This window comes from Semicossyphus pulcher, unplaced genomic scaffold, assembly GCF_022749685.1.
Source record: "Semicossyphus pulcher isolate SPU_LCO1_2020_fin unplaced genomic scaffold, fSemPul1.0.p SCAF_26, whole genome shotgun sequence".
Lineage (NCBI taxonomy): Eukaryota > Metazoa > Chordata > Actinopteri > Labriformes > Labridae > Semicossyphus > Semicossyphus pulcher.
In genome coordinates, this window is record NW_027211700.1 from 4074158 (window position 1) to 4100695 (window position 26538).

Sequence of the window (26538 nt, forward strand, 5' to 3'; positions counted from 1 at the left end):
GAAGGAGGAGGAGGTGCAGCAACAAAGTAGGGAGGAGGAGGAGGAGGAGTCCCCTTTCCAATAGTTTACACAGTGCAGGGATATAAAAGCAACCTGGCCCGCCTCCCTCCCTCCCCTCCCCTCACATTTACTACTCTTTCCATGTTGTTTCTTCACTCCACCACCACCACCACCCTCCCCCTTTATCCCTCCCTTTCTCCTCCCTCCTCCAGTCAGGCACGGAGGAGTGATCAACCTGAGAGTTTAAACAAACCAGAGAGCCGGCAGAGCACACACACGCACACTCTCACACACACTCTCTTACAGCTGTTCAGCGCTGAGGAAACTTTCGTGAGCTGTATCGGAAAACGAAGGTAAGTAAAGATTATCTCACTGCTGTGTTTTATGACTGTTGGGAAACACACTGGCTCAAAGTGATGTGTGCTTTCTTCTTTAAAGACAGACTCTCTGGGTTAATTTAATGCAATATAATATAGTCAAAGTTGTAGATTCTGAATGAAGTAATTTAGTAAAGCTTGGTGTATTTCTAATGTAGCTGCCCTGTCATTGTTTGCCTTCTCTGGTTGGCAGTTTTAAGAGTTTCACAGCTGTTCACAAGGTCAAGTCTTGTCCCTTTTGTCCTCTCAGACGGACGACAGAGTGAGACATCCGTACCTGAAAAGCAGCCAGGGACCAAGGAAGAAGCTAAAGGAGTGAGGATAAAACACACCAGACATTCGCTCCCCCCTGCAAACTTTCACCTCCCAACCCCTTGTCCATCAACCCCCCCTTCCCCTCAAGCCAAACCCTTAGCACACTGACTGAAAATACACATTCTCCAGTGACCAGAGGATCTCACTTTGGACTGAGAGGCTATCTGGCCTGTTTACCAGAGGCTAAGGCTGCACCAATGGAAGCTCCAACCCTGGCTGAGATGGGAGACTTGTGTCACCCCTGCTCTTCCTCTCCAGAGGGGGAGACAGTGTGTGAAGCTCTTGCACGTTTTGAGAATACTCTCCGGGATGCTATCAGGGAGATCCACGTGGATGTCAGCGCTTTTAAACTGGGCATGGAGCGTCGTATGGAGGAGACAGCCAACCTGAGCGGGCCTCTCGGAAGAGCCGTGGCTCAGCTCCAGCAGGAGAACCGGCAGCTCAGGAGCCAGCTGGAGGCTCTTACCCGACAGGTGGAGCTCCTGAGTGGGATGACATGTGACAGGAGCACCTTGCTTAACAACAGCTACAATCACAGTCAGAATCACAAGAATCACCTGAGTGACATTCAGGAGAACCATCAGGAGATAAAAGAGGTGATCTACGGGAAGGGAGAGGCGCACACTCAGAGTCAGGGTCACCTCCACGTCCAGTCCTGCAGCCTGGGGAGCCCTGCCCAAAGCTACAGCGGCCTCAGCAGCCAGTCCAGTCCTGCATCACCACCTGCCACCTTCTCGTCCTCCCCCAACTCCAGCAGTCCTCCTGTCGGCTCCAGAGTTTCCTCCATGGTGACAGGTCCAGTGTCGGGCAGCAGCCCCTCCACCACCCGCTTCTCCAGCCGAGCCACATTCGCTGTGTCAAGCAAGACAAACGTGAGTACTGAGTGTTTAAACCAAGCGAAATCCTGTAGAATGAACTCAAGGGTCCTTCACTCACGACACCCACAGTTAAAATAAACCATTTTGCATTGGTGTTAAATTTGGTAGTATTAAAGGGGATATTATAACAATGTTTTTAATTCAATTACATGTCCATGTTTTGGTTTGGTTTCATGCCAACCTTCAGTTTTGCAGTAGCACTACTGCGACTTTCAGTCACAGAGCTGGATGTTTCAAAAATTCATCCACTATTAAAACGGTTTCTACATTAGCTGATTAGATATTTATCAATGACTTATAGGTTACGATTTTGTCCATTAGCCATTCATTACCTGTCTACTTTAACCATGTGTCCATTGCTTGCAGCTTTTTGTTTGTTTGAGCTATTTCAACCAATTAGCAAAATACTTTCTTAGCTTCATGAACTGTTGATTTATTATCTTGAGCTAATAACATAGCCCGTTATCAATTATTTTCAGCTAATAGAACTCTTAATCAATTACTTTCAGCTATAGATATCAACTATTTGTCAGCTAGGTTAACTGTTTTAGCCTGTTTCTTTTAGCAAACAATTCCCAGCATTTTCCATTACCTTTAGCTACCCGAACAATTCATCCATTACTTTAACCTAGTTAAGTCTATAACCTAACGAATCCAGTTAGCTAACTCTTTCAAACACATACTTTTAGCTAACAATTTCAGTCGTCGTTTTTTTTAAGCTAACAATTTAAGCGGGACTCCCTAAAAACACGGTATTTCACCCAGATGGGCGTGGCTTTGCAGGACGTAACAGTGCACGCTTCAGCCGTCTCAGTGCTAACTGTTAGCAAGCTAACTTTACGTGAACAGGTTTCCTTTGAAACAAGCGTTATGTATGGAGCCCTTGTAAACGTTTGCCCCACGGGGCCATAAAGAATGAAGTTACCCGAGTTAACGTGGGTTAAATGCTATAACCCCAACGCAGTTTGTCGACGGATTTCAGAATCAGAATCAGAAATACTTTATTAATCCCTGCGGGGAAATTTGGGCGTTACAGTTGCTCTGACACAGAGAAGCATAGAGAAATATATGGCATAATAGAAGTAAGAAAATTTTTAAATATGTGCATTATATATACGATAAAATAAGAGATAAATGCAAAAGTTATATACATATATACATTTAAAAAATCACACCTTATGTATGTACATGGAAGCTAACTGCCTTGTAAGCTCATTTGGGGTAGATAGTACATTGATATCAGAGTACATTTTGTTGTTGGACATAATTTCTAAATGTCATTATATTGTAGCACCATTTAGTTGTTCATATATTCCAGTATAACGTTATTATGGTCAGTTTGAGAATTAGTCAACAGTCAGGTAGAAGTCATTTGACAATCAGCAGTGAAGTCTAGTCACGGTTGTAGCCGTGCCAGCAGCACAATGACAAGAATCTAAGTTTATCTTTGTAAACCAATGATAAAAAATAAATAAAGATCATCTCTGTTTGAAGTTACAGTTAGGCGAGACGTCTCCTGTAGGTGCCGAATGCGAACTGGCAAGAACGAGCATCAGGCACTCAACACACGGGTGAAATACTGTGTTTTTAGGGAGTCCCCAATTTAAACCATAATCATTATATTTAGCTAACTGAACTATTTTTCCATCAGTTTCAACCAATTCCCCATAGTCCTAGCTAACTGTTAAGGCTTGCTGCCTGCTTACTAGTTTTCCTTCAGTCTATTATTCAAATGAGTTAAGCTACAGTCTTTCATGCATCCCCTGGCAACTGTAGAACTACCCCCTGTGGGGCAAAAGTTTAAAAATTTCCAGAACTTTCTAAATCTCACAGAAGCTCATCCAAATCAATTTGCAGTTGATGCCCCTCTGGGCTGTTGCTCACAGAACCTCTTGACATATTTGTTCTGACCCACAGCTTCAAGCTGCAGCGCCAGAAACTTTTCAACATGGATGGAAATTTAATAAACAAAAGCAGAAGAGGTAATCCAGTAATTGCGTTGAAATTTCTAGTTTGGGAAAGGGGCCGCTGCGGTAAAGAGGCAGTCTGTGAGTTTGACTGAAGCCATATTGCGTTGTGGCTGTGTGGATGTGTCATACGAGGCACTGGCTGTGTCCCTGCGGTTTCACAATAGTGCTCCACCGGGATGCTTAAGGATTTATGAAGTACAGTAACATGAGTCGAGCGGGCTCCTGGGAGGTGAGGTTATTGTGGCCGTGTGGTTTTCAGACCTGACTCAAATGTGCGCAATAAGCATTGTGAAATGGAGGATCTGGTTAGTCATTATCACTGTCGTCTGCTGCAAATTTTATAGGTCAAGAATTTTCTGTTTTACCTTCACCTGAACAATTGCTTTGAAAAAAGTTCCTTCAACTTGTAAAACTCCCTTTATGTAACAATTAGTGTTTCAAGCTTGAAACAGGACTGTTTTATAAGTTCCTGGAAAGCTGACTTTTTCTTGATACTAAGGTTGTATCAAAGCTGGGTTTATGTTGTGTCTGTGTCTGGCTTACATCATGGTTAATCACTTTTAGTGCTCCGTGGTTTCTGAGTTATTATCAGGAATAATTTTTTACCGTCATCTTGAGATGCTGCTCCTAAAAGTCTGTCCTCTGGGGTTCAATTTGTAACTTGTCTTGGAGAATCTCACTGTGATTAGCCCATATCACATCACTGTTGCATAAATGAAAGAGTGTCCCCCCCCCTCGGCTTGTCTTGGGTCTGATGAAACCAAAAACAGAATCTCGTGGCTGCTATCCATCCTGTGGTTCACTGTGTCACTCAGCAAGCTGATAATGAGTGTGCTGTCCCCGGACCGCTCCTGATGTATTGGCTTTCAGACACGGGAAAAATCTTTCCTATCGTTCTAAATATAATTAATAGAATTAGAGACTACATGAACTCACTTTGACCAAGATCTTGTTGCCTTGAAGGCTTCGAGTGTGTTTCTGTGTTGTAACTCTTCAGGAATTTTGTGGAGCAAACATTAACCAAGCTCTCCATTAATTCCTGGAGCTACGCTCGCTTGCTGCTTGTTTTCCAGAATGTTTTTTCAAAACACTCTTGCAACACCATCCAGTTTCCACTCTGCGTCTACCCACTGCTAAGTATGCTTAAACAGGAGCCAAACAAGGCAAACACAAACATGTATGTGTCATTTGTAGGCACTGTACCTTTTTCTTTTAGACTACATACCATGGATTGGGGTATAACAACCAGTCTTCTGACCAAGTCATCTTTGCTCAAGTTGCGATTAAGTCGCAAGTCATTTGGTCCAAGTCTCAAGCAAGTCTCGAGTCATTTTTTTCTTGGGCGAGTCAAGTCAAGTCGAGTCCTTGGTTAAGGCAAGTCAAGCCCCGAGTCAATTCACATTTTTTCCACCCAAGATCCAGCTCTCTTACCTAAAGAAAAAAGACGCACTTACACCAAATGGAGTTGCTGATGGGATCCAATGACTGTATATATAGATGGACGACGCGTCTCCATCTGCTCTCATTGTACGAAAGTGATGCCAAAATAGCCCCCGCGTTAGGCGCTGCCATCTTGCGATGGTGACGTCATTTGGAGCCAGAGACTGCGCAGTAGAGATCGGCAGGTGAAGCGGCCGTAGGCACTTCCGCTAACCAAAACACACACTTACCGAAAAACAGCAAGGATACTGCACGCCAGTGTGTTTAACAGCAGAACAACTATTGTTGGTCTGAGGTTAACGTTCACAGGTATGGAAACTTCAATGACTGTAGTGATTGTTTTTGTTACGTTTCCTCTCGCTGTTCGTCCTCAACTCTGCTAATCCGGAACTGATCGGCTGCAGGAGCCCCATTTGTCAACAGAGCTGTCAATCATCATTTTTATAGCATCAAATAACTAATTAAAAATAAACTTGTCAGAAAAATGAACACTTGGACATAAATCAGCATGATAAGAACTAACTATAATGACAGAAACATGTTTGAGAAAAATGTATTTGACGTGTATTTTGATTTTATAATTTGACTCATGTCCCATCTGTTAACATGGAGGAGGCGGGCTTTATGACCTATACTGCAGCCAGTCAGCAGGGGGCGATAGAGAGGGTTTGGTGGCACTTTTAGTGAGCTGTCATGTCGTCCATCTTTTTATACAGTCTGTGATGGGATCAAGGACTGGGAGATGCCACAGTTTTGTTTCCCCCGTCTCCTGATTTTTCCCATCATGTCTTTGTTCTGGTTGCGCTGGAAGATTAAGACAAGCTCACCAATCAGTTTGATTCATGTTACAAAAACACAAAAGAGACTCAATACACCCCCTTTGTACTTTACACTTACTTTGCTCCAAGACTATGCCTCGTTTAACTAGAAAAAGGGGGGTTGGATGCAACCCAAATGCACTTGAACTATGCAGTTAAGCCCATGATTTGACCAGGGCCCGAGGTTTATAGCTTGGTTCTTAACACAAAAAGAGCCAGAAAAAGTTGTGTAATGCTTGAAAAAAAAAAAGGGGGGAGTTGCTAGAGATAAGTTCACACGCAGTCTCCTTCCTCACCTCTGCACAGCTGGCAAATCTCTGCATGACGGAGGTGTGAATGTCAGTTTTGGAAAGTTGCAGAAATTGTGGACTTTAGAGAGGTGTGAGGGAAGAAAGAGTCCAAATCTTAGACTTTAAAAACAATGTATGTATGTAATGGCGGCACCTCAAACCATTTGCCATTTCAGCACCAATTTACTGATATATCTGCAATGAGCTGAAACTGACCGATACATCTATCTAATCTTCTACCGGACTTTCATGCACCGAATATAACTGTCTGTCAGTCAAGCAGTAGATAACGACCTTTATGAAGTGTTACATTTATGACTAAGGGTAAACAGTGAAACCAAAGACTTTTAATCCCATGTCAAACTGTTGTACTTTACAAGCACTTCAAAGCCACAGTTGGTAACACGGATGGCAGGAGGAAGTCCGAAGAGGATTTAATTTTTATTTGTTTGTTCCTGGTTGAAGCTCTGACACAAAGCTGGGACACATTACATACCAGCGCACACCATCTTTAAGTCTTTTGTTACGTGTCAGCTCCTATTCAACATCAAAATTCATGCAAGGTACAGTATACACACTTAGTTATACAGATAAGATGTTAAAAACACATGCACGGACATGCACACTTTATGCAAATTACTCCTCCTGTATCTGTAATTACCAAACTATGTGGTGGATACATCAGAGGAATGTTATCTTCTGTGAAATCATGCGGTCAGAGCTAAACAACACAAGGGCACCTTTGTTTCTGTGTGTCTGTGCTGTGGGAGATTCCCCGCTGTCAGCCAAACACACCGCTGCAGAAAACACACGTCAGATTAAATCACGAGATGAAGAAAAAACTCAGAAATTCAGCAGCGGCGCCAGGGAAGTGTGATGGGAGGAGCTAAAAGGGGGCTGGACCGTGTATAGATTTTTGGAACAACAAAAATAACAACCATGAACAATCACAATGTGGATTTACAAAGTCATTTATCTTAGAGCACAAAAGAGTTGTATTGCTACAGGTTAATACGGCAGATTATACTAATGGAAACCGAACAGAAGCAAAACAGAACTTTAGCTAGCTAGCAGCTACCTGCCAGCTGTAGCTAATGTTAGCCTGAGTAAAAACGGTGTAGGCTATAATTGAATAAGATATGTATACACAATTGTTCCTGTAAATAAAGATAAAACATAGTTTAACATGGTAAGGCAGATTCTGCTAACGTAAACATGGAAACAGCAAAACAGAACTCCTGCTAGCAAGCAGCTACCTTCCAGTTGTTGGTAATGTTAGCCCCAGGTACACAGCTAAAACAACATTTAAGTTATATGATTGAATATACCAGGGGTGGGCAACCCTGCTCCTGGAGGGCCGCCTTCCTGCATGTTTTAGGTTTCTCCTCACTCTAACACACCTGATTTTAATGATCTGCTCGTTATCAACCAACTGAAGCGTCTCAGGGGATTGGTAACGAGCAAAACATTAGAATCAGATGTGTTAGAGTGCGGAGAAACCTAAAACATGCAGGAAGGTAGCTCTCCAGGAGCAGGGTTGCCCACCCCTGGAATATACAAACACAATTTATCTAGTAAATAGATACGATTTTTTCTAAATAACTGCCTTTAAACAACAACAACAACATCCGTGAATAATAACATTCAGAATCAGAGTCACCAGAAAAAGCATCTGAGGATTTACATATTACATTAGCTTAAAGCGAAAACGACCAGCGCTGGCTACAGTTTAATATGGTAAGGCAGATTCTGCTAACATAATGGAAAGGTATGGAAACAGCAAAACAGAACTCCAGCTAGCGTGCAGTTTTCTGCCAGCTGTAGCTAGTGTTAGCCTTAGTAAAAAAACAAACAATTTAATGCCCACAAAAACTAACTAAACAACAACAACAAACAATCATATTCAGAGTCATAGTCAGCAGAAAAAAACATTTGTGGATTTACAGAATACTTTAGCATACAGCAAAAAAGACTTGCAAGCTACAGTTAAATATGGCAGATTCGGCTAACGTAAATGGAAACAGACAGAACTTGTGCTAGCAAGCAGCTACCTGCCAGCTGAAGCTAATGTTACCCTGAGGTGCACAGCGCATGACAGAAGTAGCTTACCTTCAGCTCATGACGCTAACTTACAGTATAAAGCAGCTAGCTCAGACAGCCCTCTTATTCATCGTCCTCCATGTTTGGCACCATGATATCCTTCACCACGATAGCGTTGCATTAGCTGTGAACTGTTGCTATCGACATCACCCATGTCACTTGTTTGTGGAATAACGAAAGCAAAGCGGTCCATAAACTGCCTTCAACATGTTGTTTGTTAACATAATTCCGAACATAAAATCAGACTTGCAATGATACAAACCAAAAGTGTCAAACGCTGCAACATTATTGTGCATAAAATGTTTGATTAGTTTAGTTTTTCATCATAAAAAAAGTCAGTTTAATATATTACATGTTTTAAATCCATAAATACTTTTCTTCACTAAATTACTGGGGTAAAGGGGGCTTAGTGGGAGCTTAGCCTTTTTAGGGGGCGCTTAAGACCCTGCTACCCCCTCACTCACTGTGTGTCGGCTGCTTCTCAGTCAGAACACACTTCTGTTTGAATCAGAACTGCAGCTCGCTCTTCCTGCCACATCCTCACCTGCCTGTCAGAAACAGACATGTGTGAGATACAGTACATGAAGTTCAGTTGGCTGTTCAAACAGGCCTGATTGACTCGATACACACACCTACACCTACACACACGCACACACACACACACAAACACACAGACTGGCTTTAATCCCAGCTGTCTGTGCCAGAGATATGTGTATATGCACGTCTGTCTTCCAGCCTGCTCTACAGGCAGCCTGTGCACCTTCACTGGGACTTGCCAAGACGCTCACACACACCTGCACTCAGACACACCTGCAGCACGTCAGCCTGATCTCATTCATGTAGAAAACACACCTGCAGCACGCATCTGTATTAATTCTGAATACTTGCTGTCTTTCTTTATGATCGACCCGTTTTTTTCTCTCTGTTCGTGAGACAGAGCCGTAAAAATGAAAGTTAGAAATGTTCCCTTTTCAGCTTGTAGAAACAAAAGAAAGTTTTGGCCATAACTAAGCCTATTTATGACGCAATTTATAGGTCAAAGGTCAACTTGACTGGGACATCGAAATGTCCTGGAAAAACACTTTTCTGGCCTTTTTTATTGCCTATTCGTCTGAACGTCCACTGATTGAAAGATGAACTGATTAGAATTTGGTGTTTGAAGGTCAAAGGTCGAGGTCTCTGCGGCCCATTCCTGTGATCACCATACCTTGATTATGGGACAATCCCCCCTTCGTGATGTATCATTTCAGATACTCTCGATATACAAATTGATCCCCAATCACGGCCAGAGTTACAGAGGTTTAATCAAAACACTCAACCTTTATTGTCTAAAACCTTATCGACATGACAGGTGATGTTTATCAACATTTGAGATAATTTTTCCGCCTCTGTTGCTCTTGTCTGAATCAGAACGTTGGAATTCATGTAAAAATACTTGAATAGAAACCCAGCTGTGTGTGTAACAGTGTGTGTGTGTGTGTGTGTGTGTGTGTGTGTGCACGCTTCCATCTGTATGGTTTGTGAGGTTTGCAGCTGTGTGGCTCTTTTATATCCTCTAATGGTTCAGGGGAACTGGAATTAGTTAAGATTAGGATTAGGACAAAGACCTAAGCCTCTTCAACAATGTCTCCTCTTCCTCCTCTGCTTTTCCATCACACACACACACACACACACACACACACACAAACACACGCACACACACACACACACTTCAGCAAGCAGACAACACCGCTGTGGCCAATTACAGGGCCAAAGCAGCCGTCTCAATGGGTCATTGTGTGGGTTCTTGTGCTTCATTGGGAATACATTGAGTGTGGAAGGATTACAGAATCGACCCCTTCCTCTCTGACTCATTCTTTCACTCGTTTCATCTCTATCAATCTCACTCGCACCCTTTTCTTGTCTTTCAGATTTTTCACTGCCACATTTTGACATTTATGAAACAAAAAGGTCCAATTTCCAGCTTTCAACCACATCTGGCTGTCTTCACATAGAATTTTCCCCAGTTATCATGGAGATGGCTTATCACGTGTAGAACAACGGCCAATAAAGAGTGATTGTAAATAAATACAGATGAACTTTAATTACTTTAACATTTCTTCAAATCTTTTACGTTGTCTCTTTATCTGTTTTCTATCACAGTGAAACACACACACTTTAATTTTCCATTCTACCAACCTTCCCAAAACACACCTGCACGACTCATGCAGAGCGTTACACACATACATTCCTCCTTGTCCGTGTGTGCGTGCCGGTGTGTGTGTGTGTGTGTGTGTCAGATAAGCGCAGTCAGGTCAGAGGGTTATCTGCTGCTTTCTACGTATAGAGACTGGGTGTGCTTGATTTATGGCTCAATAAAGCAGTTGCATCACATATGTGGGGATTTAAAGATTTAAAAGTTGAGTAAGGGGCAGTTGGATGTGTTCCTCGTACAAGCTGTAAAGATGTCACATAAATATCATTTTAAAGGTGTAACATGAAGAAATATTACAGTCACACAGCGGCCATTTTCCTCTGTCGTAACGTTGAGAGTGGGAAGCTCAAATGCTTTTATAACGTTGTACTGCGGTTTTAGATTTCACATGGCTTAAATTAAGGGGATCTGATAGTAGTCATCATTTCACTGCTTCCCATTTTATCAGCAATTGAAAAGACAATGTATCGTGAATATCCTGAGGGACAGCAGGCAATATTCCAAGTGAAACTCTCACAACAGCAAAGGATAACTCATCACGTACCGACAGCTAAGTCACAGCAGCTAATGTTAGCAATCAGAAGCTTCCTAGCTAACATTACAGTTATCAGATGTGACACTATTAGATGGGAAAGCCTTAAATTTGTAGCTCACAGAAATATCCGCTAGCTAACAGCAATATAAGCTAGGAAGTGGCTGAATGCTAACATTAGCTGCTGTGACTTAACAGTCGGTACCTAATGAGTTTTCCTTTGTTGTTTTTAGAGCTCATTAGCGACCGTTAGCCAAGAAGTTGATAAATGCTAACGGTTGATGATGATGGTAAATAATGAGTTATCCTGTGTTTTTTGGGAACTGCTAGCTAGTTAAACAGTTAATGTTAGCATTCAGCCACTAAGATTACCATTCGATAGTGTATCACGATACAATAAGTGCGAGCTAATGGTATGTTAGCGAGGGAATGGTTCAATACTATTAATAAGCTGTTGTGAATAAGCTGTCAGTACCTTGTGGGTTATCAAACACGTTGTTTTAACTTGAAATATGGTCCGATGTCATTTCAGATTTTCAATATCTATTATCTCTTTAGAGATTTGTCAGATTAATAGGTTTATACAAAGTGCAATCTGAAAGACTGCTGTAGGACTTTAAAACAGCATCTAAGCTTCTGACCCTTGTGTCACAAAAGGGGAATATGGCTGCCGTGTTAATACAGTTCAGGTACATTTGGAGGTTTTTCTAGCATAAACAGTGTGGAACAAACTGTGCAGAAGTCTTGTTTAGCGGTGGCTAACGCTGCTTTCAATTTATCCTTGCAGAACAAACAGGATTTATGGGAAATGTGGTTTTAATTTTTGATCTGTACTCACAACACCACTGCTACGAGACAGAAGCTACCCATTGTCTCCATTGTTGTCTCATTTTAGAAGCAATTATAGCAAACAATGAAAAGTAATATGACAGTTCTATCACACTTTTTTTCAAAATTAAAGTTAGTCTGATTTAATCTACGAGTGAGTTGGTGCACTCCCTCCCTGTGCAGCCATTCGCTCCCTCTCCCACTAACATTACACAACTCAGCCTTGATGCTATCTGTTTCTTATCTACACACACACACACACACACACACACACACACTCACTTGAGCAGCAGACCACTGCAGTGTTTTAGTTTAGTCACAGTCTGAGAATACACTGATGGATAGATTGCACGTTGGAGACTCTAAAATGTTCTGATCCTGGTCCAAACTGAATTACACTGTGATTGCTGGCTGCTGCAGCACACGTTTACATGCACAGATTCATCTTCAGCATTAAGTTATCAAGAAGTTGAAACCAAAATTAAGTGCTTTTTACAGCTGCTTTCACTCTCTGTAGGAGCCATAATGTGCATTATCCCCATGTTGGTTATTATTTATTTAGAATGCACTACTTTTAAACTATCACTTCTGGTAATTTGCACCTGGGTGTTGTTTCACCTTTATTTACCTGTTCAGTTGTGTGGCCGTATTCAAACAAACAGGGTGGGTAGGGCTCCAATACTTTCTGTCACATGAGATCACCACAGGTCTTTACATTACATCGGAATCGGATGTTTTTTAGTTTAATAAACAGTTTAAACTCATCTGGACTGATGATTAAGATGGACGACCTGACAGCTCCCTTAAAGTGAAGCCAAACCCTCTCCGTCGCCCCCTGTTGACTGGCTGCAGTATAGGTCATAAAGCCCGCCTCCTCCATGTTAACAGATGGGACATGAGTCAAGCTATAAAATCAAAATACAGGCCAAATACATTTTTCTCAAACATGGTTTCTGTCATTATAGTTAGTTCTTATCATGCTGATTTATGTCCAAGTGTTCAGTTTACTTTTAATTAATTATTTGATGCTATAAAAAGGGGGTGTGGCCTCATGACTGACAGCTCTGTTGACAAATCGGGCTCCTCTTTCCCTGAGTAGCAGAGTAGAGGTGCTGATAAATACACTGACATGCAGGATCTTTGCTGTTTTATGTGTAAGTTAAATGTGTGTTTCGGGTAGAGGAAGGGGTGGGATGTCAGTACTGTGGCTCCACCAGCCGATCTCTACTGCTCTGACTCAGATAGCAGCACTTGCTCCGGGGATATTTTGGCTTCACTTTGTTGACAATGAGAGGAGATGGAGACGTGTCGTCAATCTTTATATCCAGTCAGTGATCACAGTTAAGAGACTTCTTAGTCTCTTAGCAACTGATGGAAAGTACAGATAATGTTTATTTTGCATCACAGATAAAGAATATTGTTTTCACACGTATTTGAAGTAGAATAAATAAACGTGAGGTTCAGTAGCTTTGCACAGAAACAGCCAGTAAAAGCGTCCTTTAGGGGTACTTTCTACTTTTATACTCTGAATACATTTGAAAGCCTGTACTTTAAAGAAGTTGAGAAAGTTCTTTCACTGGAGTATTTTTTGCACAATTATCGGGACTTCTTCTCCAAGACAAACAGGTTTGACATGTAACACGCCGTCTGTGGAGACTCCCCATGCGGGCTGAGTCACCTCCCACCGTCTCTCACACTCTGACGTCTAATCTTTACCCGTACCAGTCCATCCATCCATCCATCCATCCCGGCCTCTGTGGCCCCTTCCTCACCCTTCCACCCCTCCCCCAATCTCCCCCCTCAGAGATAGGCTGCACTTTAAGGCTGGATTCCTGGCACCAACCCCCCCCTTTCCTCGCTCTTTGTGGCTATTAATACAGCCATGACCGAAACAGAAAACAGAGTTTCAAGTATTAACACACACTCAAACCATTTTATACAAGTGTAGCTAAAACTCTACATATATAAAGAAGCTTTTAAATCATCAGTTGAGGTATAAATTTCTCTCTGCACTGATGTTAGTCTGTGTATCTCTGTTATTAGTTTGCATTAGTGGTTTGGCGATGCAAACTAGTGATAAAGGCTCTACTTACTCTGATAGAGACGCGATATTAGACAGATTTAGGGGGGGAAATAACTGAAAGCAGGGCACAGCTGAAAGGAGAGAGAGAGTGTGTGTGTGTGTGTGTGTGTGTTCACATGCTGGGGGTTTAACAGAGGTATGCAGCCACTCCCTGGCTACCCCTGGCTCTCTTAATGACTTCCAGACAATAGTCCGTGTTCCCGTCATCATCTCTGTGGAAACAGGTTAATAACTGACTGGCCGGTGTGGACAGCTCGCCCCCTCTGCCCCTCAGGAACCAGTAAGCCTTACTGGAAGTTCAGAGAAGTAGATTTCAAGGCTACGTCGGCTCAGTGCACCATGGGAAAACTTTAATTTCAGATCGAGTGTTTTGGAGGAATGCCCAGAAGGCACTTTAAAGGAAAGTAGTTTTGTAGAGGTTGTGTGACACCGTGCGAGGTCATGGGTGAGAGAAAAGGGGTTAACATTAAGTCTCCCACTGCAGGAGGATGACCCAGATATCACAGCTACCTTGGGCATTTAAAGGCTCAGGAGGAGTAGGCTCATGACCCAGAGTTCATCTATCTGCCTGTCAATCATTGTGAGGATGAAATTTAAAATGTAAAGTGCGCTGGAGGTGAACAGACGGCCTGTTGCGCATTACTACGAGGCCTGCAGGGCAATGGAGGCAGTGCAGCAGCTACAGTAACAGAATGCAGCGAGTAAAAATACAACATAGCGAATGGTTAACAGAGCACAGCTGGAGAAAGACGAAGAGGGGCTGCTTGTGTGTACCACAACAAGGCTTGAACGATGACACGGTGATTGTGGATCCTGTCGGGAGACGGACTAAAGCTCGTCTTCTCTTCTGACCTTATTAAATGTTTCAATCTAAACTCTCACGGCGCCACGTCCTCTCGTTTTGCTGCGTCTTCCTCCTTCATGTTTTTACGAGTGTAAACATGATGCAGACTGTGACATGTGCAGACTGGGTACAGTTAATAAGATGGAGATGGTTTTATTGTGATGTTTACTGCAGCTGGAGGCTGCTGGCTTTGAAATGAAGATCTCAGTGATGAGTTGTCGGATCTGCTTTTTGATTTCTGTCCAAACAAACACAACAGAAACTAAAAAACGAGTTCTTCCGCTCGGGTGTAAACTTTGTTGATCAAGGAAGTTTTGATTGCCTCGCTATGTCACATAACTTCCTTCACGTCACGTTTCAGAGTTTTAATAATAAGGGAGAGGACCCAGGTGCAGACTCAAAAGACTAACAGAGAATAGTCCAGGGAATCAATCGTCCAACAAAAGACTCAAATCAAATCCAACAAACGGGAGAAAACACAAGATGCAGTCCAGACATGTATCTAAATAAAGTCCACGGGAGTCCAAGGTAGAGCAAGAAGGTTGACTTAAAGCTTGAGAAACGTTGGTTTCACAGAGAAAGACAATAAACTGGCACACAGGCATGGGAAGGCAAAGACTAAATACACTTTGGAGGTAACGCTAATTAGACACAGGTGAGACAATCAAGGAGCAGGTGAAAACAATGAGGGCAGGGCACGTAATCAAACAAGCAGGAAAACACACAAGAGACAAGAGACAAAGTAAAACAGGAAATGACCTAAACAATGAAATACAAATAAAATACATAAACCAGAACAACTCATTACACTTCTTTTATAAGTTCCTTAAGGTTCAGTGTTTTAAATCAAGAACTTTTGGGGACCTAATCAAACTGCGGCCATTTTAGTTTCAAGCAGTCATTAACAGCGATCTCCTTCAGGAAACAGGAAGAGACTTCCAACATAATAAACCTGAATTCACCCCGAGCACGTCATTCGCGCTACTAATGAGGAAAATTACAATTTCATGTAGCACTCGCTTTTGTCCAAAGCGACGTACATCTGAGAGTTAATACAACACAAGCAACGATCGAGACAGGAGGGAACAAAGTCAGTGAGAGCAACAAACAGCTTCAAGTGCGATCGGACACTCGTGCCAACAGGCAGTGTATAGGGCGTTTTTAAAAAAAATAATAATAATCATCATCAGCAACATCAGTATAGTCATCATCATCATCATCATGAAAATCCTAGTCAGCATAAACTACATCCTCGATGTCGTCATCATCAGTACCATTAATATAATTAAGGTCAGAGGTCATAAAGAGCTGGGTCTTTAGCTTCTTCTTAAAGGTGAAAGGGACTCTGCGGACCGAATGGAGTTTGGTAGCTCGTTCCACCACCGGGGGACGACTGAGGAGACGAGTCTAGTTAGAGACTTAGGGCCCTGTTGTGATGGGAGTACCAGGCGCCTTTCATTGGCGGGACAGAGTGTAGACCTGGATGAGGGCGTTCAGGTAGGCAGGAGCCGTTTTTGTTGCTGTTTTGTAAGCGAGCAACAGGGTTTGAATTTGATGCGAGCGGCAACTGGGAGCCAGTGGAGGGACGTGAGCTGTTTTGGGTTGATTGAAGACCAGTCACGCTGCTGCGATCTGGATCATCTGCAGAGGTTTGAATGTGCACGCAGGAAGGCCTGGCAGGAGGGAGCTGCAGTCATCACTGCGTGATATCAAGGGACATGCTAAGTGAAATGAAAAGGCCTTTGTTTTGCAGGCACAAAATTTACTTCAAAGAATATATTAGTTATTAGACACGAAAACAAGGGAAATTTTGGTTAATGTACGATTTTGTAACTGTTTCCTGAACTGCCAGGAGACTTGTTTGGTTCAAAATAGAAAGTGCTCATCCTCTAGCGGGCATCAATTTGTCCTGTAACTGATGGTGCTTCAGATCTACAGAGACAGACCAGTTTTAATCACCATCCATTGTCTTTGGTGATGAACAGAGTGAGAGAAGAAGAGCCTTTTTTATTTTAGCTACAGATTAATACAGACCTCGAAAGCATCGTGAAAGCTTGAACACACTCTTTATTTGAAGAAGCAGTTTGCAGAGAAGCACATGTGATATCATGTCATCAGCCCTCTAACATGCACTTAGTGTTTTTTTATGAAGAAAACATTTCACTGAACAGAACCTATCACCTGCAATTACAGCTTTTATATCCTCTCAGTTCAAAGGCAGTGCATGTGTTCCCCTCTCAACCCAAAGTGGTATCCCCTGCGATTTTTCTAGCGGAGAAATTGCAGGCTGCGTGGATGTATTTGAAGAACAGGTGGTTCGACTGTGTCTTTGTTCCTCTGAGAGGATTCCTCTGGAGACTCCTGAGAGGAAATTACAGAGCAGGAGTCACTAACTGCTTCCTACGATCGCTGAGGAAACTCTCATATCTGTACAGTAGCTGTGTTTACACAAGAACAAGCGTCTTGCTCCATATTTGCTCTCACACTGCAGCTGTCTTCACTGCTGTTTTATTGGTCCTATAGTAAAATACAAAATCATTGGCTGTCACATAAAAAGAATTAGTATCTAAGTTAGGAATCCATATTGATGAGTGTATCTTCAGGTGATGAACACACGAGCACCCGTTGGACTCCCGCCAGCCTGCCGCTATTGTTCAAATGCTCCATTCCTCCATCACCCAAAGGCCCCATGAGGCTCAGATGTCAACTAACAGAGAGCATGCGAGTGGGGGGTGTAAACAGAGGTTGAAAGACTGAGGACAGCTTATTAGATGGAGGGAGGAAAGAAAAACACAAGTTTAAGAAAAAGAAAACTCCAGACTGAAGGAGAGAAGCTCCAGTAAGGTCTAAAGTAAGAAAAACACGAAACAACGAGGACTTCTTAACTCCGAAATACCTGTTAGTGGCACTTAAAGTTTGTGTTAGCACCAAAAAAAAAAAAAAGGGAACTTTGAAATTCACTGAGGAGTCTTTTATCTGCTTGAATGTAAAAATCTTCTATAACAGCCATTCCCAAACTTTAACAGCCCACTTTGAAATCTAACAATAATCTTGGGACAACCTCTGAAGCGTTAGCATTCAGCCACTTACAAGATATTATTACTGTTAGCTAGGAAGTGGCTAAAAGCTAGAATTACCATTTGAGCATGTTGCCGGATTAAAATAGAAAGCCCTTTATTCCTAGTATAATGTAAGCTAGAAACAAATAACGAGCTAACATACTTCCTAGCAAATTAAATGTAAACAATTAACTAACGTACTTCCTAGCTAACGAAATGTAAACAAATAACTAGCTAACGTACTTCCTAGCTAGCGAAATGTAGATAAATAACTAGCTAACGTACTTCCTAGCAAACAAAATGTAAACAATTAACTAGCTAACGTACTTCCGAGCTAACGACATGTAAATAAATAACTAGCTAACGTACTTCCTAGCAAACGAAATATAAACAAACAACTAGCTAACGTACTTACTTGCTTATGAAATAAAAACAATTAACTACCTAACATACTTCCTAACAAATGAAATGTTAGCTAGGTGGTTGAATGCTAGCATTAGCTGTTTTCTACAGATAATGGGTCATCAAGTTAGTTGTTTTACCTTACAATATGGCTCAATATCACTTCGAATTTTTACGGCCAACTATTTTCTGTACCTGCTCATTAATTGAGAAGCGTTACGTGATTACGTGAAAGAGTCAGGATCCTTATATTTTTACCACATCAGACCAGGAACACAGTAGTACAACATTATAGCATCATTTGAGCTTCCCAACCTGAGCGTGTCTTCGGAGAAATAACGGCGGCTGTGGTATTATGGTGAATTAGCTGGAAACAGAGACACAGCTAGCTTAGCTACATCCAAAGCAAAATTAGACTATATAAAATGGATATACTTTCTACATTGTGCATCTGATGTGGATGATAACACCCTTTATGTAAAGCTAATAGTTAGCGTTAAAGATCACTGTCATTGTTTCATAGAGAGCTAACCTAACTTTCTGTCACTGTCTCTGAGTGGAGTGTATTTCCCAGCAGACATCAGTGTATCCTCATCAACAGTCGCCCTCCTGCAGCCGAGTCGTCCCATCCTCACCTCACCCCTCTCCCCTACAGAGTCTTTATTAAAGTGTCAGTGATGAAGAAGCCTCTGACAGCTAAACAATATCCTCTGACCAAACACCCAGCTCTCTCATACCTCCTCCTGTTTGAACAGACAGGTCTCCCAGGGCACCTCGGCCCACAGTAACAGCTGATATTAAGGCATCTGCAAATATTCTGGAGGTGACAAAAACAGTGATGCTTCACTGGACTTTTTACACACATATATGTACAGTTACTCGTCCACTATATTGAGGAACAACGGCGTTGGGATAGATCTTTTCAGACTTTTGATTGGCCGCGATTCTTCTTCTTCTTCTTTGCATGACCGGGTTCTATCGTCGCCTGCTTGTGTGGCATTCTCATGACAGCGTTTGGATGGGGATTTTTTATAACCGTGCTTATGTGGATGGGATTTTTTTGGAAACGAAGGAGGCAAAAACTCACAATTTCATAGTTTTTCAGCGCTTACAGAGACGTTTATTGTTTTCTGTCCCTAACATAGAAGAAATATGAACCCCGAGAAATTATGATGTAAAAAATAAATACTGAAGGGTTAGCCTCGGTCTTTGGGTTTGACAATATGGTCACCCTGAGACATTTTCTTTGAGAGCTTTGGGGCAGCAAACAGCTGTTTATGATACATTTTGATTCATTATTCTCTGTTTGTTCCCAGTATTTCTTGCCTGTGGACATATTGCGAGAACTTTTATCAGCACAGAACATTTATTCGATGTTGACCTGAAGAACACGGTCAGAAGCCGGGTACATTTAGAGCAATCCGTCTCCTCATCCCTCCTCATCATGTCTCTGCTCTCATAACTGAGGGCTTTTCCACATTCTTCTCAGTTTCATTTATTTCATCCAAACATTTTATAGTTTCCCTCTCACGGTGTAATGACGCACTCTCAGGGAGTAAAGGATTAGTTATTCCCAGAAGAGAGAGAGGGGAGCTTTTGTCTGCTTACACGTCTGTCGCTCCTTTATGAGGCTGTTACGACAGAGATTCAGCATGTACCCACTTTTATTGATTTTTCCACCTCTGTAGAGCAATAGGACTGCGACAGCTGCTAATAACAGCGCCCAGACTTAACAACTGGTCGGTCCCATCTTAGCTTTAACTCTGATTTCAGGGATAAATTAGGATGAAGCGAAATGTAAACACGACTCCTGACTGTCAATCAAATCTTCCTTACACCACACAGCTCGGCTCGGTCTATTTCAGTGACATCTTGACTTGATGGTTTCTACTTTTAGCTGCTTATCAGACACACTAGTGCGCACGTGTCTGCCAATAAAGAGGAACGTGACGAGTAGCTCTGTTGTGACTGCAGCTCATGCCTTTAAATTTGATTCCTAATTTACAAGGATATTTGGTTGCGTCCGGAGTTTGACTCTTGGCACTGCTGATGTTTTTGAGACTGTCATGGGACACAAATATTATTATCACATTTTTAGGAGGCCGATCCAACAAACAATGATAGCCTTTATTCTGTCTGTAGACGAGAGCTCAGTGAGGGATATTTAGAGATATGTTGCAAGCAGTGGCGGCTGGTGAAAAATATTCTAGGTGGGGCTGTGCTGTGCCATACTCAGTTTTTAACAAGTCCATGCCATATCTGTGCCAGCAGTTTGAAAAAGTAAACACGGGAAGCAAAATAGTGCGTTTACATGGCTACATCCAGCTAGCCAAGCCTTTCTGGTGAACCAGTTGCGAGAAAATCCTCTGGTGTAGGTTTTACTTTTTTTCACCCGCTTGTTGGTTGATTTTAACATCTGGCTGATCCGGTCCAGTTTCTTTAATCCGTAATTTTTCACTTAAACTTCTCCTCTCGAACGGATTTTGAAGAAGCGAGCGTACAGAGTTCTTTGCGGTGTCAACGTCCATCATTGTCATTTCCATCACTCATAGCGCTGGAAAAAGCGCCCTTAAAGCAGAGACGAGTAGCCTCACACTTGTTTCCCACATTTCCAATAAACATTAATTAATGTATATATTTTTTTGTATATATACATATATATATATATTACATATTTAAATACGTAATTTTGTTAATATTAGTTTTTTAAAATAAAATAAATAAAAATAAAAACACACTCTCCACTAGGGAGGGTGGCGCCCTCTATTGGTCAGCCACCACTGGTTGCAAGTCAAAATAGTCCAAGAAAATCCATCACAATACGCAAAAATACCAGTATAGATGGACTACACGCCTCCACCTCCTCCGTTGAGTCAAATAATAATGTTCAAAAATAATTTCACAGCCTGCAGTTGCATTTCACTGTTTTGTATACATGCAAAATGGGAATGTCAGAATATTAATTTGTGAATGCGTAACAAAAAGGATTGTCCTTGTGTAAAAAGTGTTTGTAGCCGTAGAAACTATTTGTAGAATTTGTGCCAAAATATTTTCAACTTCACAAAGCCCGAGTCACAGACACACAAATTTCCTGTGCACATGTGTGAACCTGAAGTTTCACGCTACGGGCACAAATTTCTACCCTTTCTTGACGCCTCTGCTAACTAGCCAATCAGCTCGCCTCCACGTTGTACACTGACCGTCCAATCAGAGGAAGCTAAACCGTCCAATCAGCCTCCCCTTACAGTTTATCCTGTGGGAAACATACATGCCCTGGAAGTTGTCAAGATATGACACTAGCATGCAGAATATACTGCACCGCAAGAGAAATATTCTTCACGCTCGAGTCAAACAAAACAATGAGCGTTCGTGTCTTCAGGTTCACTCGGGTCTAAAGCTGTTTAGAGTGAAATACGATCGTCTCTCGGTGGGTTTGTATCTCGGCGATGCTCTCCGAGGCTGCAGACGGTTTGTTTCGCTTGGAAATCTGGAAACTCACATTTGTCTGACCTCACTAACGTCAACATAAATTAGATTTTGTACTTGTGTAAGAGTGCACAACCTTTTCTTTATCATGACATCACTTTTCTCCAACCGATGCAGATATCGGTTACAATGGACCCAGAGCAGCTGTATGTTTGCACAGCTTTTTATTGCTGGTGCAGACTTAAATATACCCTCCTACTCAATGTAAATATTTGCGTGTAGCAGCTGCTCGCAGCGATATTAACCTCTCTCATAGAGAAGCTTTCTGCCTGTGATGTATCAACAAAGAGCAAGATGGCAGCGCCCGTCACAGGGGTATTTTGGCTTCAAATAATAATAATAAATCCGTACATCAACAGATATCAGCTGATGCTTGTGTGCGTTCTCAGGAGGTTCTGGTGCCAAAGAGTTTGTCTTTGCGTGCTTGTATGCGTCACTTCTCTGCCATGTGAAGTGTTGAGCACCAGCGTGTTCTGCCAACAAAAAACACCTCGAGATACCAGAGAGTTTACAGGAACCTCAGCCGCCCGCCGATCATGTTTCCCCCTCTGACCCAGCCTGGACGTCTGATGATCGGAGGACTTAAGATCCCCTCCCCGAAGCCAGACATTCTGCTATTTATCCCCCCCCCCCTCCGCTCGACAGACAGCTGTTTCTGCCTCATTTCCCATCATGCAATACACAACCCTACCCCTTTATCTCCCTCACCTTTAATACATGATGATACTCCAGTTTGCCACCTATTCCCGTACAGCTGTGTCATCCACCACTCACCCTATATGAAACTGTTACGCCACACACACACACACACACACACACACACACACACATTAGCAGCAGCATTCCTATATAGTGAGCTCAACCAAACACACACACACATTTACACACTCTCAGCCATTTCCTCAAGTGAGCACAGCATGCTGCTCTTTATATATGATGCGTGTGTGTGTGTGTGTGTGTGTGTGTGTCAGACAGGAGGGGTTACAGTAGTGGTTTGAGGTTTCTGCCACAAACGGAACTTTTTCTTTTTGCTGTCAGAAAGTTTACTTGCTTCATACTTGTCCCTATACAAATAAACATTAAATAAAAAATCTTGAGTAATATGATTTAGAATATTTCTTATTTCTTTATTTTGAAAGTACTGGGCTGTTTGGGCCTTAGGTGACGCATATAAAAGTGTATAACTTTATTCGTACATAGACTTTAGCTGCATCTCAATTCAGGGGCTGCATCCTTCCAAGGACGCAGGGGACAGAGGATTGGTCGTTCGTCTGCAAAGGCCGAGCTGAATAGAGACGGTCTGGTCTACCGAGGACTTCCTGTTTGTGTCACCAGCTGTTCTCGCCCTTAGTTGCCTAGCAATAGGTAGCTAGCAGGCTAACTAGCTAACATAACTAACCTAAAGTGACTTTAGTATGTCGAGCTATTCGATTGAGTTGAAACCAGAAACGTTTAAGAGTCTGCCATCTTGTTTCAATTGGCGTGCAATGAATTTCGGGATATGTTGGGCCATGAAGGATGCATCCGATGGATCCTCGTGGCCTGGTAAAAGGAGGACGCAGATGTCGGCCCCATCTAAAGGAGCCTTAGAAACGGGTCAGCCTTTGAAGCGCCGCTGTGACGCAATCGGCCTTCAAATACGTCCTCTGAAGGATGTGGCCCCTGGATTGAGACACAGATACAGACAAGTGTGATCCTGTGTTACATCCACTTCCTTTATGCTGCTTTGATTTTGAGTTTTGTTATTTTGATCAAAGGACAAATCAACACTACAGTAATGTTACTAAATCTAGAGTCAAATATTTTGTTTTACGAGTAACAACCTGGAATACAGCAGTACGACTTTATGACAGCATTTGAGTGTTTTCAGAAGAAGATGGCGGCTGTGTGAACATGCCCATTCCTTGTTTGGCTCTCTATCAGGAGATTGCAAATAAATGTGAAGTACTAAGACAGTCTTCCTGTTTGGTCACCTCATCTGTCCATTTATTTAGTGTTTTCTGACAGGCAGAGACAGGCTGTCCAGATGCTGCAGTTCTGCTTCCAAACACGCTGACGTTATCTAAACACAGAACCGGAGCATCAGATGCATCAGCGGTGAAATAATGCCCTCGGACAAACACAGAAATCAGCCTCGTCTGTTTCGTTCCGCTGTCACAGCCAAGTTGGAAACACAACCAGCTGTTCAGAGACCTTGTTTCTAAAGAGCTAAGGAGTTCCAAAATGGCTGCCCTGGTGTGCGTTACCGCTCTTGAAAGCCTGTTTTAGGGTCTGACAGAGACACAGAATGACATGTGGTTTAATTCTGACCTCGAGGAAAACGTGCAAAGCTATCAGCGCTGCACTTTTGACCCGAGAAGTGTTGTTCTTTGCCAAATGCGGCCGACTATCAACACACAAAGCTCGGTCTATCTGTCCGACAGGGCCTCATGGAAAGTGACAGCTTGACCCAGAGCGTATGTGGGTCAGCAGCACCATGCGGTTAAGAGTTCGAGATAAAGGTATCAGCTCTGGAGGGCGATTAGCTGTTTCCATGCGGAGAGGAAAAAGAGACAACAAAACTGAAACCTGAACTCAAGATGCTGACGATGTTTGACATTTGAATCACTTCAGCAGGAGAGCAGCGGGTCGGCGGAGAGAGTTTGGCGTCTTTGTGGACTTTGAAACAAAGAGTCTTATCACAGGACACAGAGCAGGACACCCCACAAACTCCACAAGTCGTCCGACTTTGAAGTGCGCTGAGTCCTGTCACGCCTCCCAGATTTGTTTTGTTTGAGTGAAGTCTCGTCGAAAAAGGCCACATGTTGGAAAACCTGCAAAGAAAAAAGTCAAACAATGAGTCGATGAGTAACGGACATCTGGATTTCTTCTTATTTTTGTTCAGACAAGAAGAACGCGATGACTCTTTGTCTCTAATCCAAACACAAAGTAATGAGTCCAGACCGAACTCGCACAAGAGCCCAGGAGAAATGACATCAATCAATACAGCTGATGATAATGATTTATTCCCCTTACATTTCTGTTTTTCCAACCCAACTTTCCAGCTCGCTCTCTGTTTTTAAAGTAAAAAACTCCAGTCGCCACTGAAGGTCAAATATGACTTCATGCTCCTGTAAGAGTTCTGAAAGGTGTCACTGTGTGTTTCTGTAGTTAAATGTTTGACTCTGTGTGTTTCAGAGTATTGAGCGAGAGGAGCCAATCGAGGTGGACCCCGCCCCGACACACGCTGCACTGGAGAACGGACACGCTGCTAACACAGGTAACAACAACTTACGTCAATGTTTGCAGTCATAGTAGCTCTAAAAATTGATTTTAAAGGTCCACAGGTTTTACTCATTACACACGTCTCTTTACACATGTGGGTTATATTGTCAGGACGGCATGAAGCCTGATGTACGTCTACCTTTGAATGTATTGACTTTATCGTCATTGCATAGCCTCGTTTACGGCCCATAATCTGTGACTCTGCAGCCTGATAACGACTGAGAGCTGAGAGGAGCTGTCAGGTGTGGTGATAATTCTTTGTGGATGTGTTATAAAACCCTGTAAAGCTAAACATTATTTCCTCACTGATTTTATCCCACCAGAACATTCAGCGTTGGTGCACGGAAAGATCTCTCCACCCAATGACTACCCACACGAGCACACGGCCCCCGTCGCCATGCGGATGCCCCACCTCCCCATCACCGCGTCAACCAAGACGGCAGAAATGAAGGGCCCCGACTCTCCCAGCAGCCCTGTCGGCTCTTGCTCGTCCCCGGTCTCTGAGGCCTCACCCACCGGCCAATCAGCTTCCAGCATCAACCACACCCAACCAATAGAGGAGACTCCACTTAAACCAGGTGGCTGATCTGATGCGCTCAACTGAAGAGCTATCTTCAGAGTTTGACTGATATATCAGTTAGCCGATATTTTTAGCAGATATTTTTTCCAATATTCACGGATATGAAAACTTTTAAACACGACACACAAAGCAAAGAACAATTCTTGGGTTGATTTAGAAATGGTGTCATTACGGTGTTTGCCCAGCAGAGGGCGTTCTGACTCCATAGTTTACAATACTCTGAGCACTGTCTGCAGCAAATGTAGCATAGCATCACAGCTAAGCAGACTGTAGTCTGCACTAGAATTGGTTAACAATGTCTAAAAATGTTTAATATTGTTTTATGTGCAAAATAAGTGCACAATCAAGAGGGAAGTAGAAAGCGTCTATTTTCATTCAAGCTCAAAAATGTACCATATCGGCTGCAATATCAGTAGTATCGGTACAATCAGTATCCTTATCAGTCTCAAAATCTCATACCACTCAGGCTCTAATCTCTATTTACAGATTCTACATAAACATTTAGAATCTTCAAATTTTAATACAGGAAGTTTTCTGGTTTCTGTTTGTAGTACGTTTGTAGTCCAAGTAATACTGACCAATCGTGTATCAGAAGGCTTCGGTGTATGCAGGAAAAATAATCCGTGTGGAGAGCAAAAGCAGGCGGAACATAATCTCTATAAAATCTGAAGCAACTTCAGCTAACTATCTGTTCTAGATCAAAAATTTCAACTTGGGACAAATTCCCTTGATGTGGTGTCATGAAAGCCACTCAGCGTTTAGATTTCCTGACTTCCTCGAAAGCATCACACATGACGGATCCGACCTCCATTCAACAAACTTGTCCTGTTAAAGTAGTTTTCTTCTCCTCTTGAGGACAGACCTGACAAAGCTTCATGTTGACTTGTTCTTAATCTGCATCATGATGTTGTTATTTCAACAAACTGAAAAGCCGTTAATTAAAGTCGATCACAAAAAAATCTGTTTCTTTTTCGGCTTCATGCCACTGAAGTAAGCCAGAGTGCAGCCTCTGTGTAACTTACTGTTTACTGTGAAACTAAGACCTCCTCCGGGGGATGTGATGAACCAAGACATGACA

The 26538-nt window shown here is 42.5% G+C and overlaps 1 protein-coding gene across 1 annotated transcript in view; it reads left to right on the plus strand.

Moving 5' to 3' along the window:
• The first annotated feature begins 265 nt into the window (after positions 1 to 265).
• smtnl (smoothelin, like) overlaps positions 266 to 26538 on the plus strand; it is a 34933-nt gene continuing 8660 nt past the window's right edge. The window contains exons 1-4 of the mRNA XM_069676582.1: positions 266 to 353; positions 628 to 1564; positions 24794 to 24875; positions 25204 to 25458. Coding sequence (XP_069532683.1) covers positions 890 to 1564; positions 24794 to 24875; positions 25204 to 25458 — 1012 coding nt within the window. The 5' untranslated portion in view covers positions 266 to 353; positions 628 to 889. The remainder of the gene's footprint in view (positions 354 to 627; positions 1565 to 24793; positions 24876 to 25203; positions 25459 to 26538) is intronic.